The sequence below is a fragment of the Lepus europaeus genome, chromosome 20, assembly GCF_033115175.1.
Source record: "Lepus europaeus isolate LE1 chromosome 20, mLepTim1.pri, whole genome shotgun sequence".
Taxonomy (NCBI): Eukaryota; Metazoa; Chordata; class Mammalia; order Lagomorpha; family Leporidae; genus Lepus; species Lepus europaeus.
This window is the reverse complement of record NC_084846.1, coordinates 6,587,511-6,607,332: the sequence shown is the minus strand read 5'-3', so window position 1 is coordinate 6,607,332 and position 19,822 is coordinate 6,587,511. Positions and strand designations below refer to the sequence as shown.

At 67.3% G+C, this 19,822-nt stretch overlaps 1 protein-coding gene across 1 annotated transcript in view; it reads right to left on the bottom strand.

Annotated features, from left to right (window-relative positions):
* Positions 1–19,822, bottom strand: part of ELL (elongation factor for RNA polymerase II) — a 40,754-nt gene that overhangs the window by 11,068 nt on the left and 9,864 nt on the right. The window contains exon 2 of the mRNA XM_062178858.1: positions 1,390–1,437. Within this exon, the coding sequence (XP_062034842.1) occupies positions 1,390–1,437 (48 nt within the window). The remainder of the gene's footprint in view (positions 1–1,389; positions 1,438–19,822) is intronic.

Below are 19,822 nucleotides of genomic sequence, written 5' to 3'. Positions count from 1 at the left end.
CCCGTTACAATGTGGCAGTGGGCACCCCTCCCCCGCAGCCGCCCTGAGACCCACCCCCACCACCCCCACCACCCCCACCTGCAAGGGCCCTGGACCGGAAGCTCGCTTCCTTCCCTTGCTCCCAGCCGCCCATCTGGGTCAAGGGTTTGGGGGCGGGGCCAGCTGGGTTCCTTTTCCCTTGAGAAGTGGGTTCCAAACTTCTGGGGGACCCCCAGAAAGCACGGGGGCGCCAGCCAGCCCTGCCCAGCGTCTGCTGTCTGTGCTCGGGTTTATACAAGTTCCTGACAGCCGCTCTGGCCGCCCTAGCCTGGGGTCAGGGTGGCATCATACACGTCCAGAGGGACCATGCTGGGCCTCCCAGGGCCACTGTCCCTGGAGACGTGGCGGCCAAGGTCTCTGAACCTACACAGGGCCCCGAATGCTGGCTTGGCACTGCCTGTGGCCAGAGGGCGGCTGCCAGCGGGGGCACCCACCGGGGACAGCAGGACTGGCCTTGTGCCCTCCCCACCTCACAGAGGGGGCTGAGCAGTCTGCAGGAGAGCCCGAAGACCCCGGGGAGGGGCGACCACCCAGCGGGAGGACAGCGTGCAGCGGGCACGGAGGGGGACGGCCACGGGCACAGCACCAGGCCCGTCCCCTGGCCTGGCCCGTCCACGTACCTCCGGGGCGCCTCTAGTTACCCCGAGGGAAGGGCTTCGCCCACACTGCCGAGCAGGGAGTCCCCACCCCCGATCACGCAGCAGGGGTCAGGGCCTGGGGTGGCCCCAGCTCTCCCCACCCCAACGCCGCCAGCACAGGTTCAGGCCACACGGCATGCGGCCCAGGGTCCCAGGGTGCAGAGGGGCACTGAGAGCCCGCTCTGGCAGCACCTCCCCCCCCTCCCCGCCCAGCACTGACCTCTGACCCCAACCCCTGGGGGAATGTCTGGGGTGGAGGGAGGAGCCAGAGAGGAGGGGCCCTGCGCAAAATCGCACTGCGGGCCGGGCCGAGGTCCACAGCGCTGCGGGCCGAGGCGAGGTCCACAGCACAGCCCGGGCTTAAGTGAAGAGGCCCCCCCCCCCAGGGCTGGGCGGCCCTGTCCATCCAGCCGAAAGCCCTGACAGGACGCTGAGGGGGAACAGGACCTGGGGACGGGCGTGCCCGCTCCTGCCCGGGGATGGAGGACTCGCAGCCTCTGCCTGCTCTCCTCTGCCCACAGACGGGGGACAGACGTCCACGCACACACACGTGCACACACGAGCACACGCATACACACGTGTACACGCACACATACACGCCCAGACAGCGACGTCCACCCTGCCCCTCCACTGCCGGGGACTGACAGCCACACCGCCGCCATCCTCAGGCCCGGGCTGTGTGAACCCAGGCCGGCCACGACGAGAGACTCACCCCCTGGCTTCCTTGAAATCGGATGGACGGCCTCAGCGAGACGGAGTCCTGCGGAGAGCAGAGGAGGAGGAGCGTCAACCAAGGCCCCTGCCGGTGGGGGCTCAGGCAGCCGGCGCCCTCTGCTCACTGCCCACACTCACACCGGGCGGCACGGCAGCCCCTGCGACGCTGTGCCGTGGGCCCCCCAGGCCAGGAGCAGCAGGTGCCGCACGGCCCCGGGGCCTGGGGCCCAGACCCCTGCGTGCCACAGCCCGGCTGACACGAGCACCTCGACTGCTGTCCACACTCCTCCCGGGGCAGGGCTACGACGGGACAGGACCCAGGGAGGTGCCCGAGGGTCACTGGCACTCGCTCCCTCCTCAGCCGCTGCTCCCAGCGCGTGCAGAGGATGAGGGCAGAGAGGCCCGGGAGCCCACTGTCACCGTGGGGCCGCAGGAGGGGCTGGAGGCAGGGTCACCCCCTCGCGACCCGTCAGGCGCGACCCCCTTGTCAACAACAGCGAGTGTCACACATGAGGGGGGACAGCCGCACGCCCCCGGCCAGCCGGCAACAAAGCAGACGCGGAGAGCAGCACCCGTCGGTAACGCCCACGTGAGTCGGTGTCGCCCAGCCTGGGGCCCGAGGCCTGCAGCTGTATCATCACGGGACGCGGCTGCAGCGGCTGAGCACCCAGGCGCCTGCGAGCGAGCTGCCCTGGCTGCTGTGCACCTGCTCGCTCTAGAGGGGAGCAGACGCTCTGCAGAGCCTGGCTCGGAGCGGCCTGTGCGCCCACACGTGTCCACGCACCTGTCACGAACGCCCACCAGCGAGGCCCGGGAACACTAACACAGCACTGCGAAACTGGTTCAAGGAGGTTTAAGGAAAATGAACTCAGGAGGATTCCAGAATGTACCGAAACACGTCGCCTGTGGCCAACATCCACCAGGCACCTGCTGTGGGGCGCTCTGCCATCACAAAGCAAGGTTTGTATCCTGGGGAAGAACCCCTCAGGTGTCACCGAGGAGTCGCCGTCCGGCAGCCCTGACTCCCGGCACAGCCGCCTCGCCGCCGGAAGCTGGAAGGGAGGTCAGAGCGCGGCCCCAGCACCAAGGGGCCTCCTGCAGCCCCACCCGGAAGCCAGGCGGTGTCTGGCGGCTGCGAGTGGGACACCAGCCCTGACTCAGGCCTGGAGCAGAGCGGCACCTGTCGCCCCAGCCGCCACACGCCGGGCAGCACAGGGAGCCCTGCAGGGCCGATACAGGAGCAGCCTGGACCCCTGGAGGAACAGTGGGCGCCCCTGGACCTGCCTCGGGCTACATGCCATCACTCCCAACAGCCTCAGAGGCATTGGCCCAGCCGGCCGAGCTCAGGGGCACACAGCCAGGCCTGGCCCTTGGCGCCGGCCCCCAGCCGGGGCAGACAGAAGTGGAAGTGGCCATCATGCTGAACCCTCCTCTGGCCTTGACCCTGTGGGTGCCCACGGTCAGGGCTGTGGTCTGGGAGCACACGCGCCCCCTGCTGGCGACCCCAGAGCAGGGGCCAAGCACATCCACACACCCGTTTTCAACAAGGGCAGTGCACGGTGCCGTCTGGAGACCCTGACACCTGGCTCACGCCCGGAGGAGCCTCGGGACCACGGGCTGCAGAGAGGAGGCTACATGGTCTGGGACACGCGGGGAGAGGCAGGTGGGGGGGCGGCGGCGGAGGGAGTGCTCCAGGACACCCCATGAGGTGGGGCCCGGCGCCCCAGGGGCACCCAGGTCGGGACACGCTGGGGGCAGCCTGCCAGGGGAGGCCGCTGCAGCCCAGACACGGAGGAACACACCAGCCGGCGGGTAAAGGCGTCAAGACCTCGGCCGCAACCGACCAAGCTGCCTGCCAGGGCCAGAACGCGGGCCGGCCCGGGGCGCCGTGACATCACCACAGCCCCAGGACCCGGGCCCCAACCCAGGGAGAACCAGACCCGGGCCGGCCCGGGGCCCCGTGACATCACCACAGCCCCAGGACCGGGGCCCCAACCCAGGGAGAACCAGATCCGGGCCAGCCCGGGGCCCCGTGACATCACCACAGCCCCAGGACCGGGAAGAACCAATCAGCAGAGAGGAGCCCAGAAAGGCGCGGTGGCAGGACCCACACACCAGGGCCAGGGGCGAGGCAGGCAGCGTGGAGGGGCGGGGCTGAGCGCAGACGGCAGAGGGCCAGCCAGAGCCTGGGGACAGGGCCACACGGGCCCCCAGGGGACCTCCCAGAAGGGCCGCAGCAGTGGACGACCCGGGGGGCTGGCATACGCCCAGAGTCCCGAGCGCAGGCACAGGCTCCCAGGTCTGGCCCGGTGCTCGCCCCGGAACCCGCGCCGTGAACTTCTGGAGGAGGGCATTCGGCCCGGCGGTTAAAACACCCGGCTCCCACTGGGCTCAGCACCAGCTCCTCGCCCAGCCTCCTGCTCACGTGCACCCCTGGAGGCAGCAGCGACGGCCCCCACGCGGGTTCCAGACATTCCCTGAGCTCCGGCCACGGCGGGCCCCTCACACAGCAGACGGGAGCCGCCTCGCCCCGTCATTTCTTCTAAGAAGTGGCCGCGTCGGCCCCCAGCAGCAGCATGGCGCACGGCGCGAGTCACCGGACGCTGGGGCCGGCGTGGCGGTGTGACGCAGGAGGCCACTCTCTGTGCCACCACTGCTCGCAGGCACCAGTTCCTGTCCTGGCTGCTCCACCTCCACCCAGCTCCCTGCTGACGCACCTGGGAACGCAGTGCCTGCACCCTCACGGGGGACCCGGAGGAAGCTCCTGGCTCCAGCCTGGCCCGCTCCCGGTCGTGTGGGCTCCAGGGAGGGAGCCGGAGGATGAAGACCTCTGTCTCTCCCTCTCCATCTTGGTAACCCTCCCTTTCACATAATAAATGAATCTTTAAAACAAACCCAAAAAGGCCGGCGCCGTGGCTCACTAGGCTAATCCTCCGCCTTGCGGCGCCGGCACACCAGGTTCTAGTCCTGGTTGGGGCACCGATCCTGTCCCGGTTGCCCCTCTTCCAGGCCAGCTCTCTGCTGTGGCCAGGGAGTGCAGTGGAGGATGGCCCAAGTGCTTGGGCCCTGCACCCCATGGGAGACCAGGAGAAGCACCTGGCTCCTGCCATCGGATCAGCGCGGTGCGCTGGCCGCAGCGCGCTACCGCGGCGGCCATTGGAGGGTGAACCAACGGCAAAAGGAAGACCTTTCTCTCTGTCTCTCTCTCACTGTCCACTCTGCCTGTCAAAAATTAAAAAAATATAAAATAAATAAATAAATAAATGAATCTTTAAAACAAACCCAAAAAACACAGCATATGCCAATCAGCACAGCGCTGACAGATGCCCCGGGGCCCAGGAGTAGGGCCAAGAAACTGGCCAGGGCCAGGGCGGCGTCTTCCCCGGCTGGCACAGGCGCAGGCATGCATACAGAGGCCGCGGACGTGGGGCAGCGGGGTGAGCTGCCGCTCGCGACACCAGCATTCCATCTCCGAGTGCCAGTTTGGTCCCGGCTGCTCCGCTTCCGGCCCAACTCCCTGCTGTGGCCTGGGAAGGCAGTGGAAGACGACCCAAGTCCTTGGGGTCCTGCCACCCACGTGGGAGACCCCGATGGTGTCCTGGGCTCCCGGTTTCAGCCTGGCCCAGCCCTGGCCGTTGCAGCCACTTGGGAAGTGAACCAGCGGATGGAAGAGCTGTCTCCCTGTCACTCTGCTTCTCTTCTTTTTAATTTTATTTTTGACAGGCAGAGTGGATAGTGAGAGAGACAGAGAGAAAGGTCTTCCTTTGCCTTTTGTTCACCCTCCAATGGCCGCCGCGGCCAGCACACCGCGCCGATCCGAAGGCAGAAGCCAGGTGCTTCTCCTGGTCTCCCATGCGGGTGCAGGGCCCAAGCACTTGGGCAATCCTCCACTGCACTCCCTGGCCACAGCAGAGAGCTGCCTGGAAGAGGGGCAACCGGGACAGAATCCGGCGCCCCGACCAGGACTAGAACCCGGTGTGCCGGCGCCGTTAGGCAGAGGATTAGCCCGTTGAGCCATGGCGCTGGCCACTCTGCTTCTTAAATAAATCTTTCTCCATTTCTGTTCAAAGGCTTCAATAACAGATTGGCCCCGAAAACGCAGAACTGGGCAGCCATTGGAGGGCAGGGCCCCATCCCGGGGACATCCACGGGGGGACGAGCAGTCACCCTGCAGGCCCTCCTGGGCCTGGCCCTGGCTCCCCCCTCCAGCTTGCCCCCGGGTTGGGGAGCCCGGGGCCCTGCCCTGCTGCCCCCACAGCTCTGGGGCTGCCCTGGGCTGTAGGCAGTGTCACCGGGAGACTTAAGTCACAGCACAGCCGTCCAGGACGGGCACTGCTGCTCCTGCTTCAGGCCGCCCTGCTGGCCCAGCCCCCACAGGACACCGTCCCTGGGGACCCTCGTAGCAGAACTCCACCTAGGCTGCCCACACTCCAAGTGCTGCCCGCGAGGCCTGGCACCCTGCACCCCTCAGGGACAGACCTGGTGGCCCCCCAGGCAGCTCCCGGGCAGGTGGGCACCGCGGAGGAGGAGCCGCGGGGACCGGGCGAGAGCAGAGTCAGGTCTCTCCCCAGAAGAGCCAGCGGCCTCGGGGCTGGAGCCACAGGAAGTGGCTGGTGACATCCACCTCCAGGCCCTGGCAGCTTACAGGAAGTGGGGGTGGGGGGCGCAGGGCTAGCGTTACACAGGTCCTTGGCCCGGGAGCCCTGGCCTGTCACGGGGTGAGGCGCTGCTGGCATCTGGTGGCTGCAGCCACAGGACAGCCCCCGGGCAGTGGCCGAGAAGCCCGGGGGCCGACCCTGTCTGGGGGAGCCCAGGGTAACTGCCAGGGAGGGGAGAGGTCCAAGGGCCTGAGATGCTGGGGCTGGGCGTGCAGGCTGCCGGGGGCGGGGTTGAAAGCGCCGGTCCACAGCTGCCGCCACTCAGATGTCACTGGGGAGCCAGGGGACAAGAAGGGGTCTGGGCTTTCAAAGATGCTCCCGCGGAGACACAGACTGGCGAGGGGGCTCAGGGTGGGGAGGCGTGGCCGGGTGCCCGGGAGCAACGCCCTCCGCCGCCCTCGGCAGGCGTGTCCACCTGGCCGCAGCCGTGCACCGCCCCCGCACCGCCCCCGCACGGCGCTGCTGGGCTGGCCGAGGGGTGGCGAGGTCCTGGCAAGGGGCCCCTCCTCTCCAGTAAGAGGCTCGCGATTGGGAAACGCCTTTCAGGAATCCTCGCTTCCTGGCAGGGCTGCGCGGCGAGCGTGAGCCGCTCCGCGGAGCGCCAGTTGGTGGAGGTCGGCCCAGTGCCCTCGGCTGGCTCTGGGCGGAGCTGGGGAACCTGGACGGACCCACGGCGGACGCTGCTGGTCAGGGCGGGCGGCCTGCAGTCGGCTGGCACTCGGCACGGCACGGCACGGCAGGCAGAGCTGCACACGAAGCTCTCCGCCAAGCCCCTCCGACACCGCGGACTGGAGCCCTCCCCTCCCTCCCCTCCCCCCCAGGCCTCCTGCAGGCTCAGATCTGCCGTCCAGCCGCGTGGTCTGCCTCTTCCCGCAGTCCTACAAACACCATCTGTGCAGCCCCGGGCTGCCCGAAACCACAGGCCACGGCCTCACGGACCAGGGTCCCCCGGCTGCCCCTCCTTATGGAGGCTCCGGGAGGGGGGCTCCTCGCCTCTCCCATTCGCTGACAGCTCCCTGCGTGGTGGGCCACGCTAAGGCTCCCTCTGGCCACACGGCCGCCTCTCCCCTAAGGACTTCCCGCCCAGATAACTCAGGGTGCCCCCATCTCCAGTTCCTGAACTCAGGGGCAGCCATGTCCCCTTTGGGACACCCACATCCAGCATCCGAGGGCCGGGGTTCGAGTCCTGGCCCCACTCCCGCTTCCTGCTAACGCACACTCCAGGAGGCAGCAGGTGATGGCTCAAGTGCTTGGGTCCCTGTCACCCAGGCAGGAGGCCCGGATGGAGCTCCTGGCTGCTGGCACTGGCCTGGCCCAGTCCTGTTGTAGGCACAGGGAGTGAACCAACACATGGGGGAGATGTCTCTCTCTCTGTCTAACACACAATCTGTAAATCTGTAAGGTCCTTCAACCTAATCCCTCTGTAAGTCAGTCCCTTCTTCCACACGAGGTCACCGGGCCCCGAGGGGCCACGCGACGGAGCAGGCTGCCGGAGAGGTCCCTCCAGGTCGCTGCCTCCTGAGCCCGTCCCTCCTGTCTGTTCCTTCACTGCCCGGCTACAGGACAGTGGCCATCTCCAGCTCGGAGGCCAGCAAGTGCAGCTGCCGTGGCCGGTCTCCACGGGGGAGCTCTGGCGCGCCCGCCAGCTGGGTCACGCGGCAGGTGTGTGTCCCATGTCGCCCCGGGCCGGCAGGAGTACAGTGTCACTTCGTGTTCAGTGGCCTGGCTGCAGGTGCGCAGGGCCAGCCACACCGGCCCCAGTCTGCGTCTCCCCCAGCTCCAGCCCACGGCGCCCTCTCAGGGGTCAACCCTCACTGCTCCAACGCCCTGGGCGGTGCTGTCCGGATCTTCAGCCCGACTTTATGACGAGCTGTGAGCAGCCTCTACACACTCTGGATACAAGAGTTTCACCAGACGAGTTTTGCAAAGATGCTCTCCCAGGAACACTGTCTTTCAAACAGCAGAAACCGACTTTACAGCGGCATGTGTTCCTCTGAGAGGCGGAGTGACAGGTCGTCCGCTCACCGGTCAGTGCACAAGGCCCACAGCAGATGAGGCTGTGCGAAGCTGGAGCCAGGAGCCTCACGCAGGCCTCCACGCGGGCGGCAGGGACCAAGCACTCCCGGGTGCGGCAGCAGGGAGCTGGCTGGCGAGCAGCGGTGGGACTCGAGCCCGGGCGCCCCACTGCGCAGGCGGGCACCCCAGATGGCACTCTAACCTGTCGTGCCACAAGGCCCGCCCCCGAGATGCTCTAAGTGGCACTCACCAATTTTTCTCGTACAGGTATTACTTTTGCTGTCACAGCAATTCCTTTTCCAAAGCAAGTCTCTACGTCACGGAAATCCTCTGTATTGCCACTCTCTCCTATTCTCAGGGCAGCGTGCAGCCCCTCCCACCAAAGGGCCCCTCGGGCGCCCGTGTGCACACGGCCCCAGGCACGGCCACCGAGGCCCTAGGCACGGAGAGTGGACAGCTGGCCTTTGCTGCCTGGGAGGCCCTCCGGACACTGGCCACTCCTGTGCCACACTGGGTGGGGACAGCAAGGACCCGCCGGACACAGGACCGCAGCCCACTCCAGTGTGGCAAAACCTCGGGTGGCTGGCACGCGTGGCCCGCTGCGCAGGTACCAGGGCGGCAGGGGGCATGACCAGGAAGACGAGGTGCCAGGAGAGGGCAGGGCCAGGGTGCCCACCCTGCCGGCAGACCCGATCCCAGCCATACAGGAAGCCGCCCTGACCTCCGGGCAGTCCTGGGCGGCCCAGGCCGGCGGCCAGCACAGCGCGGCCCCTCCTGCCAGCCAAGCGACCCACACCGTAGCCGTGCCCTTCCCTCCCCTCGTTACCTCACCTCTCACATCGGCCTCTCCAAAGAAAAACAGGGAGGAGCCGCATTGGCACCAGGTCCACAGGCTGAAGCCGGGCCGTGCGTCCCCTGGCCAACCCTTGGGCACCACCAGCGAGGGGGGCACAGCCTGTGCCACACTGAGGTGCCTGCAGGTCGCCAACCTCGGCCTCTTCCCTCTCTCACGGAGCCCTCGCCGAGGAGCGGGAGACGCGGGGAAGCGAGAAAGCCCACAGGGAAGGCACCGCATGCTCCTGCCATGCGGCCATGCGTGGCCTCTGAGGACCTCCGTGCCGGCTGAGGCCGGACTACGCGCCGCACCTGCTGCCTACCGGGGGACAGGACTGTGCGAAGCCGATCAGATCTGACAGCGAAGGCAGCTGGGGCCCACCAGCTCCCGGACGCGAACCCCGCCCCACAGGCCGGCCTAAGCCCCTCCTCCCCTGGGCCACCCGCTGGCCCAGGACTTCCTGTCCCTGCTCACCTCCCTGGCAGGACACAGATGCTGCCTGCGGGCTCCTCTGACCCCGGAGGTCCCTCGGGCCCTTCCCCCACGCCACCCGCAGACGGGACGGTGTGCGGTGCCTGGCCAGCCCCGCCTCTGCACAGCCACTCCTGGCAAGGCCCACTGAACACTGCCCACCCCTTTCTCAGTGTGGAGCCCACTCCCCTCACGGGGCCGGCCCCTCCAGGCTGAGCCCAGTGCACCAGGGCCCCCACAGCTCGCACCCGACTCCCTGCTGCGTCTGCGGTGCGGACGGCTCCCCAGGGCCCTGGGAGACCCTAAGCGAACCTGCCCCCTTCCTCGGAGGCAGAGGCCCGGCAAAGGGCTCAGCTCCGGCACGTCTTGGCGCCTGCCTCCCCGCACCTCGCAGGCGGCAGAAGCCTTGTCCTAGGAGACGGGGCACAGACCGCGAAGACCGCGAAGAGAGTGTGGGTCTTCCTCCTCAGCCCGGGCTGAGCTCAGCAGCCAGTGCCCGTGCACGCACCCCTGGCGGCCGGGGGCCACCGCTGGGGTGCGCTATTGCCGTTGCGATGCCGGCATCCCCTACCAGGTCTCGGGTTCAAGCCCCTGCCACTCGGCTCCCAGGCGACCTTCCTGCTAACACGCCTCGGCCTCAGTACTGGGCCCCGCCTCTCACGGACACCAGGGCGGAGTCCCAGGCCCCTGGATTCAGCCCGGCCCAGACCTGGCTGCTGCAGCCCCCGGTGAGTGAGCAGTGAACCAGCGCATGGAAGATCCCTCTCCCTCCCTCTCCCCGATCCCTTGATCTGCTGTTCAAACCAATCAATATGGGGAGAAAAAGGCTGACTGCCTGCCCCTCCTCACTCGTGCGAGCCCCCCAAGGCCATGAGGATTGCTGGGGGGCTCTGACACGGGCACCCCAGCAGAGCCCTGGGCCAGCTCCCACACAGCCGGCGCCCAGGGAAGCCCCTCTGCCCCGAGGGCCGGCCTCCCCTAGTCCCCGCCCAGGGGCTCCAGGGACGTCCCAGAGGCTTCAGGCGACAGCTGGACAGGCTGACCACGTGCAGAGAGGTGGGTCATCCTTGTGGACCTAGAAGTTCTGGTGTTTTGAGCCGGAACATTCCAGACACCCCTAGGGGCTGGGAAGAGCCCAAATGCTCGCCGTGGGGCTCCTGGCACCGGGCTCCTGCCGGAGCAACAGGGGCGCAAGCAGACCCGGGGGCGGGCCTGGCCACAGAGGAGCAGGAGGAGCGAGATGGGGAGAGCGCGGCTGAGGGCGCGCAGGACGGGGGCGGGGGGCTGCCTTTGAACGCGAGGGGCATCCAGGCCTGGGGGACAGCGGGGGCTGTGGTCGGGGTCTGGCTGGGCTCAGTCCCAGGAAGCTCGCGGCCCCGTCGGGGCGGACAGTGAGGAGCTGCGCTGAGCCCACACATCCTGGCTCCTCTTTGAGGGAAGCCGACGCACCCCCAGGGACGGCCGCGGCCCCGCTACACGGCCCCCGGCCCCCAGCCACGCTGCACACTCAGGCTGATGCTGCCAGGGCCAGGGGCTCCTCATGGCAGAACAGAACGGGTCGCCCAGATGGCTTCACACGGCCGAGCCCGGCTGCTGTCATCTATACTCAGGCGGGAGGGCTCGCCTGCTGCTTCCCTGGCTGGCGTGGCCGTGCGGCCCCTCGCCTGTGCCAGCCACCGCGAGGTGAGCCTGCAGCGGCGCTGGGCCCTGTCGCCCCCACCCCGTTGGGAGGAGCCCACCTCGACCTTGGGTTGGGCCCGGTGCAGGGCAGGGGCGCATAGCAGCCCCCCAGAAAGCCGGGCTCCTCCCACAGGGCTCAGCCCTGGGTAGCTCCCCAGCCAGGCAGCGTGGGGCAAGCCCCAGACCTCGGAGCCTCCCAGGTCGGGCAGGGCGGGACCTGCTCTGCGGAGCCCGGCGCTCACACACCCTGCAACGCTGTGGGTGGCCCTCAGCACATCCGGCGCCGGCTCGGAGCAGATGGGGACACAGAGGCTCCGACCCAGGACCCTCCCCTAAATGAGGGGCGGGGGCCCTCTGCTCCTGCAAGGTACACCCCCCCACAGCGGGATCACCCACTGCAGACACACCCGTGGCCCCAGCCCCGACTGGCTGGCCCGTGTCCTGATGGGCACACGTCCCCTTCTCTGCTGATCTGCTTCCGTTGCCAGGCCCCAAATCTGCAACTCCGTGCCTGCCTGCGAAGGAGGGAGAGCGACCTCGGCTCCAGGTGGCACCGAGCATCAGCTGTTTGCCTGGAAGCTGACAGCGGCAGGGAGCAGGAGGCAGCCAGGGCTCTGCCAAGTGCACTGTGGACCAGGGCGGGCGCAGCCGCGGGCAAGGGGCGCCCTTCCAGGAGCCGACGTGTCCTGCGGGCTGAGGGCGCCCCTGCCCCCAGAGGGGGTGGGGAGAGCAGCACGCCCCGACGCTCCGCCACACCTCCCAGGACCCTGGGCCTCCCCCAGCCGGCCCCCACGACGTGGCCGCCTCCTCAAAGGCGATCCTGCAGGAGCACCCATCACATCAGAGCCTGCAGCTCTAGGGGCCGTGCTGGGCCACGGCAGAGAACTCACAGCACAGGGGGCCCCGGGCTGCCCCCCGACCACTCCTCCAGCACCCCAGCCAGGGACACTCACTCCGGCCTGGGCCCACGCTGAGGGCTGCAACGACCAGCGGGCCGAGTGGCGTCTCCCACCCAAGGAGCCCAGGAGGGGCTCCGTCCCGGCACGGAGCCAGCCGGGTCGAGGCACAAGCTGGCCCTGAGCGCGCCCTGTGCCGTCAGGCGGTCCCACGCAGGGAGCCCTGCCCTGGATGCCAACTGGAGAGAACCGGAACCCGGGGAGAAGCCGCCAGAGCAGCAGGACGCACAGCCCAGCCCTTTAGCCCCTGCCCACACGCAAGGGTTCCCTGTGCGACACAGGACCGACAGGACACGCACGCGAGCGCCACGTGAGAGCCGCTGACCCCGGTCACGGGCGGCTCTCCCACCAGGAGAGACGTCTTCCTGCCCGCTTCCCTGCACCCCCAAGGTGGCCCTGCAGCCTCCGTCCCTCCCACGCCGTCAGCTCACCAGCTGGTCACTCTCCCACTAGGGGCCAGTGGAGGCCACCGTGTCTCAGCCACCTTCAACGGGGAAGCTTCTGGGCCGTTCTACAGCGCTCAGGAGCGGAGGGCTTTGGATGACGGCGCACACGGCGGCCCTGGCAGCGCCGTCCCCCCCCGCCCCACCCCGGACCACATGCTCAGTCGGCAGCCAGGCCACGGCACCCAGCTGCTCGGTAAGAACAGTCTAGAAGCTGCCCTGCAGTTTTCAGATGACACTGACACTTCGATCGGTGGCCTTTGAGCAGAATTCCCTCTACGAAGGCCTTGAGAGAGGAGACAGACCGAGGGGCTGGCGTGGCGGCTCAGCGGGTTAAGCCACTGCTTGCGATGTCAGCAACACATCTGGGCGCCAGTTCGAGTCCCGGCTGCTCCACTTCCCACCCAGGTCCCTGCTGATGCTCCTGGGAAAGCAGCAGAAGGTCCCCAACCAGGGACCGTGCCAGCCATGTAGGAGAGCCGGCTTCAGCCTGGCCCAGTGCCGGCTGTTGTAGGCACCCAGAGAGTAGCCCAGCAGACGGGCGACCTCTCTCGCCCTGCCATTCAAATAAACAAATAAATGAGCAGATCTGTACGCACACACACACACACACACACACACGGCCCCGAGGGAGCGATCTGCCTCCAGCCTCTGAGCCTGGCTGTGGGGCCAGCTCCCGCCTCGGTCTCCTGCCAAGGTCAGACGGCCCCACGGCTGCACGGGTGCTGGAGTCCACCAGTCTACTGGGACCCGCGTCCATCTACCTCCACATCCATCACGCGTGTAGACAAACGCACACACGTGTCCACACACGGCCCACGTGCACCCCCTGGGCTGTTCCCCTGTGGCTCTCACTGGCACAGACCTGCCGCCTTCTGCAACAGCCCGGAACGCGCCACTGCCTTCACACCTTCAAGCTCAGGCCGACCTCGGCTGCCCTAGACCCTGGCCCCTGACATGTCCCCTCACTGAGCCCACGCTGGGTACACCAGGCCCCAGGCTCCGCCTGCCCACTCTGGCCAGGCCGCAGGTCACCCACCTCTCCCACGGGCCGGTTCTAGGACCAGAAGCACCCCCATCCGTCTTGGTGACGGAGACGTGCGCAGGGCGCCCTGAATCTGGACGGGACGGAAAACCACGTTTGTTTGCCATTAACTGAAACTCAGCACTTCCCCTGGGCACACAGAGGGAGCGGACCACAGCCGTGCTTGCCACGTCCGCGGCTCGGCGTGCTTCCAGGTCGCCGAGTGCCAGGCGTGTCGGCACCACGCACTGCCGCGCTGGCCCCTAATTACAGCCATCAGACCTGCACCGGATCACATTATTAGCGCGTTACTGTAGACTTGTGACGAGGCCACGCATTTCAGACAGGGGCACTCCCATCCACTGGTTCACTCCCCAAACGCTCACCAAGGCCAGGCTGAACCAGGCCAAAGCTGGAAGCCGGAAATTCAAGTGCGGTCTCTCCCCGGGCTACACAAACGCAACTTCCTGAGCCATCCCTACCACGCGCCCGGGCCTGCGCTGGCCGGAAGCCGGGCCTGCGAGCTTCCCCAACTCCCCTGTGCACCTGTGTGCCAACCCCTGCTCTGCAGACGGCACCCCCAGGTGCTTCACCTCGCCAGCCGGGGAGGTGAGACGAGCCGAGGCCAGCAGAGGGCCGCTCAGAGCAGAGCAGGCTCCACATCCACCAGCCAGCCCAGGCCCAGCTCTCTGCCCTCCGTCACACGGCCCTGGCGAGCGAGCCAGGCTGGGATGACACCAAGCACCGCCCCCCACCCCGATTCCTCCCACCCCAAATACATGACCTCGCCACCTGCTGTTCCTGCAACCATGACCTGTGTGGCCTCAAAGGCCAGTGGGGACAACAGAGGCCAGCACAGGTCACCCGTGTCCTCTGCACCAAGCCCAGCCCACGAGGGTAACCAGGGAGGAGGGGCGGGCCCAGGCCCAACGGGACTTTTTCTACGTGGGCAGGACTCGGTGGGGTGTGCCATCGGGTGGCTCAGGGACCCGGCTGAGACAGGCCTTTGTTGACCAGAGCTGCTCTCCAGGCCCTGCTGGGAGGCTCTGCCCGGCACCTTCTAGGAAAGACGCTCTCTGTGCTGTGGCTGAGAGCAGCTCGCCCTGGGCTCTGGGCAGCATAATGGTGCCCTTGTCCCCCCAAGACCGCTGGCCAGGGCGGGGAGTGCCGAGATCTCCCGGCACGGGGCTGCACCTCAGGGGGACACCAGAGACTCTCACAGGACAGCGGCGAGTAGCCCCCTGCAGGAGGACAACGGGGACGCAGCGTCTTCTCCCACCCGGATGGGAGTTGTGGGTCTGCCTGCCTGCGCCCCCACCACACGTGCTGGCCAGGGAGGGAGGAGTGAGCACCCCTCAGCCCTCATGGCTCTCCTGTCCGGCACACAGGTGCCCGCTGTGGGGACAACCCCCAAGACCTGGCAGTCCACATAGAGACTCGACAGCTTCTGGGGTCCGGCTCTGTGGCGCAGCGGGTTAACGCCCTGGCCTGAAGCACCAGCATCCCATATGGCCGCCAGTTCTAGTCCTGGCTTCTCCTCTTCCAACCCAGCTCTCTGCCATGGCCTGGGAAAGCAGTGGAGGATGGCCCAAGTCCTTGGGCCCCTGCACCCGCATGGGAGACCCGGAGGAAGCTCCTGACTTCAGACTGGCACAGTGCCAGCCGTTGTGGCCATCTGGGGAGTGAACCAGCAGATGGAAGACCTCTCTCTCCCTCTGTGTGGCTCTGGCTTTCAAATAGATACATAAATCTTTAAAAAAAAAAAAGAAAGAAAGAAAGCTTCTCACCCAGGCAGGTGCATGGAAGCCCGGCCAGGCACAGCCCCGACCCTCCCCGGGCAAGGGAAACTTCCCGAATGCTCCTCTGGCTAACCGCCACCCCCACACTGACCACAGCACCCACTTCCCAGGCCCTAGGCACCTGCCACGTGGCCGCCCACAGGCACCCGCATTTCCCCAGCTCTGACTCCTCCCCCGCCCCCTCGGGCAGCAGCTGGAGGGCTCCGCTACCCCAGCAGGTGCGGCTGCAGAACCAGCGAGCGCCACGGCCACTGGGAGAGCCCAGGCGGGCCAGACGCCCCCTCAGCCACGGGCTGGAGAGGACGTGCCGGCCCTGGGACCCCCAGGCAAGGAGACGGAACAGACCCGAGCAGACCTACAAGAGCCACCGTGGCCAGGGCCAGCGGGCTGAGACGGGAAGGCTCGCCGAAGACGGCCTGGGCGTGGTCTGTGGAGGACCCCAGGTGGGAAGGGGTCCGAGGACACGGCGGCTGCCTGGCGACTGTGGCATCAGCAGAGCCTGCAGCTGAGGGAGGCTGTGCAGAGGGGGCCGGCCTGAGGCCTGCACGGTGCCTGCCGGGCGGCTCCTGGAGCCCCACCAGCTCCGGGCCCGTGCCAGGCCTCTCCCGATGCACCCTGGGCAGGAGGCGCAGGAGGGCCGAGGCACAGGGCCAGCCCCGGCCGCAGCCGGAGGGCGCCTCCCCTGCACAGCCTGCTCTGCTTGGTGGCTGTCACGGGGGACACATGGGCGGTCTGGATGGGAGGAGGCCGGGGGGAGGAGGACACCCAAAGGTGTCCAGGTGGCGGCTCTGGGTCTGCCCCGCCGGGACCGCCCTCCATTCTGTCCCCACAAACTCCTGGGCAGGTGCTGCCTCACAGAGGAGAAACCGAGGCTCGGATGAGGCCTGGCCGGGCCCCGCACAGGGGCAAACGTGAGGACATGGTGCCAGAGCCCGGACGGCCTCACCCAGAAAGCACCTTGGCAGACAGAGCTCCCGCGCTCCTCGGAGGGGACGCTGGGCCAGGCAGGCGCACACACCCCGCACAGGAGCTGCCCAGGCCCAGCCCCACGCCACGCCCGGGGCACTTCCTCTGCGCCCATCCTCCCCGGCTCAGGCATAAACGAAACCAGGTCAAGTGCAGGAAACCACCCAGCACGAGCGACGTCCAGATCGCCCCAGGTCAGAGGCGGCTCCCGCCAGGCCAGGTGGGCACCCGTGACACCGCGCCTCCCCAGGCAGGAAGGGAAGCTGCTGCCCCGAGGCCCACGGGGGCCACTGCAGGGCGCGCGCCAGGGGCCCCAGGGACTCTCGCAGCTGGCAGGAGGGCAAAATGGTGCAGACAGAGTGGAAGGCAGCTGGGCAGTTTCCGACAAAACTAAGCATACACTCGGGCCGCCCGGCCAGCAGGGCTGCTCCTCAGCACGGCCCAACGGGAGCTGCAAACCGGGGGCACAGGCAGAGAGCCACGGTGGCTTTGTTCCCAACTGTCGCCGCGGGTGAACCGAGACCCGCTTGGCGGCACCCCCCGAGGACCAGCTCCCGCCCGTGAACAGACACGGAGGACAGCGGCCAACGTGCCACGGCTGCCCACCGTGGATTCCAAGTGGGCAGCGCCCGGAGACGGCCCAGCCCTGGCGGCGGCCACGGCTTAGCAGAGCGTGGGAGGGACAGGAGGTGGAGCAGGGAAGCAGCCGTGACACGGTGACCAGTGCCATGGGACGCCCAGCGCCAAGGGGGCCGTGATGGGAACAGGGCACCTGGGTGCCCAGGGTGAGGATGGAGCGGGACGGACGTCTGCCCCCTCTGCCCGTCTGGCTGTGAATCTAAACCTGAGCCACTTTCAAACACTAACGCTTCAGGGTTAGGCCTCCACCTGCAGTGCTGGCATCCCCTGTGGGCGCGGGTTCGAGTCCTGGCTGCTCCACTTCCCATCCAGCTCTCTGCTGTGGCCTGGAAAAGCAGCAGCAGATGGCCCAAGTGCTTGGGCCCCTGCACCCACGTGTGAGACCAGATGGAGCTCCGGGCTCCTGGCTCCGGCCTGGCCCAGCCCCAGCCGTTGTGGCCATTTGGGGAGTGAACGAGCAGATGGAAGACCTGTGTCCCTGTCTCCCCATGTAACTTTTGAATCAATACATAAATGTTTGAAAACCTCATCTCCCACTTCCCTACTCAGCAGCAGCCGCCGGGGCCAGCCCAGGGCACTACATCTCTCACTGAGGCCAGGACGGGACCCGGGAAGGGCTCATGACGTCACCATCCCGGAAGTGCACTGGCGCGACTCCCGCCGCCCCCCAGCTGCGCTCACACAGGAAACGGAACGTCTCCGGGCCAGCGCCGCTGCCTTCCCAGGAAACCCCTCGCAATTTTTTTAAAAGATTTATTTATTTGAAAGGCAGAGTTACAGAGAGGCAGAGGCAGAGGCAAAGAGAGAGAGAGGTCTTCCACCTGCTGGGTCACTCCCCAAATGGCCACAACGGCCGGAGCTGCGCCGATCCGAAGCCAGGAGTCAGGAGCTCCATCCGGGTCTCCCACGCAGGTGCAGGGCCCAAGGACTTGGGCCACCCTCCATGCTATCCCAGGCCACAGCAGAGAGCTGGATCAGAAGAGGAACAGCTGGGACTCGAACTGGCGCCCCTATGGGATTCCGGTACTGCAGGCGACAGCTTTACCTGCTAAGCCACAGCACCGCCGTACCCCGCCCCTCCCCCTCCATTTCTATAGTGGAAAAACATGGCCGACCCAGACAGAAGGTTTTCTTCAACTGCAGAGGCAAGAGGGAGCCAGGACGGCGTGGAGGCCTCTCAGATGAAGGCCACACCTGTGCCAGCGATGCAGGCCCAGTGGGCCTGGGGCACTCAGCCTGGGGTGGGCGGTGCTGCAGGGGGCGAAGCTGCCGCCTACAGGGCCGGCATCCCACATGGGCACAGGTTCAAGTCCCGGCTGCCCCACATCTGATCCAGCTCTCTGCTGTGGCCCAGGAGTGCAGTGCAGGATGGCCCGGGTCCTTGGGCCCTGCACCCCATGGGAGACCTGGAAGAAGCTCCCGGCTCCTGGCTTTGGATCGGTGCAGCTCCGGCCACTGCGGCCACCTGGGGAGTGAGCCATTGGGTGGAAGACCTCTCTCTCTCTCTCTCTCTCTACCCCTCTGTAACTCTGCCTTTCAAATAAATAATCTTCAAAAAAATAAAAGACTATGAAGAACCCAAGACAAGCGTGCCTGAGTCAGCCCCCCGAGCCGCGCCAATCCAGAGGAGACTTTGAGCTCCAGAGAGGAGGCCCGGCAGAGGCTCCTCCAAACCCCACCTCTGAGGAAGGGGTGGCGGTGCTGACCACGCCGGGGCAGAGGGTAGACGTGGCTGCTCGTGTGGGTCAGGGACCCGCAGGGTCCATCAGTGCAGAACCCAAAGCCCCTGCCGCCGGCCAGGGTAGCTGTGCCGAGCACGTGCCAGGTCGGCGCCCCAGCTCCTGTCCACAGCACACGGACACGGGCAGGGGACACTGCCGGGACCCCACGAGGCCAGGAACCTGTCAAGAGCCACAGGCTCCTAGGCAGCGCCAGCCCGGCCCCCACCGGAGCGCTCCACCGTCGCCTGCTTTATAAAGCAGCGTTTACGGCCGCTTTGCTTTGGTCAAATTTGCAGTGCAGCGGGTGAGCTGCCGCTTGCAATGCCCGTGTCCCAGTTCAAGGCCCGGCTGCTCCGCCTCTGCTCCGGCTCCCTGGTACCGCACCCAGGAGGCAGCGGATGATGACCCAGGTGCCTGGGCCCCTGCACCCATGCGGGAGACCCGGATGGAGCGCCGGGCTCCCAGCTTCAGGCTGGCCCAGCCCTGACTGGCCATTTAGGGAGCGCACCAGTGCATGGCAGATCAGAGCGCGCGTGTGTGTCTTGCGCTGCTTTTCAAACAAATGTGTGAAAATACAGACGAAGCACGAGAGACGCTGACTGCATGTGGCCAGCACGCCAGGGGCCGCAGGACACCTGGGGACAGTTCAGGGCACTCGGACAGGACGGGCAGTCCACGGCCAGGCAGGTGCAAGCCCAGGGCACTCAGAGAGGGGAGGGGGCGTCCACGGCCAGGCAGGGGCACAGGGCACTCAGAGATGGGGGGAGGGGTGCCCACGGCCAGGCAGGGGCACAGCTCAGGGCACTCAGAGAGGGGAGGGGGAGGAGGGGTCTCCTGGAGACCTGGAGACAGTGCCATGCCTGGCCGCCCTGCCCCCAGCGCCCATGGGCGAGGGCCAGGCTGCTCCATGCACAGCCCCCGGGCACTCTTCAGCACGCAGGGTCTCTGGCACCTGCTCAGGGATGGGCACCCCACTCCTCAGGTCACAGCAAACGGCCTCTCCGGAGACTTCCCACGGAATTGCCACCCCGTCCCAGCAACCCCCACGCCAACTCCGGGTCAAGCTACCTGGAGGCCACATCAGGGCCACTCCGGCCAGGTCCATTCTCCCTGCCTGAGCCACCCTGAGCCACAGAGCTCATGACGGCAGCTCCAGATCCTGGGGTCTCTGCAGGACACAAGGGGCGCGGCCCACACTGGAGGCGACGCCCCGCTTTCCTCCC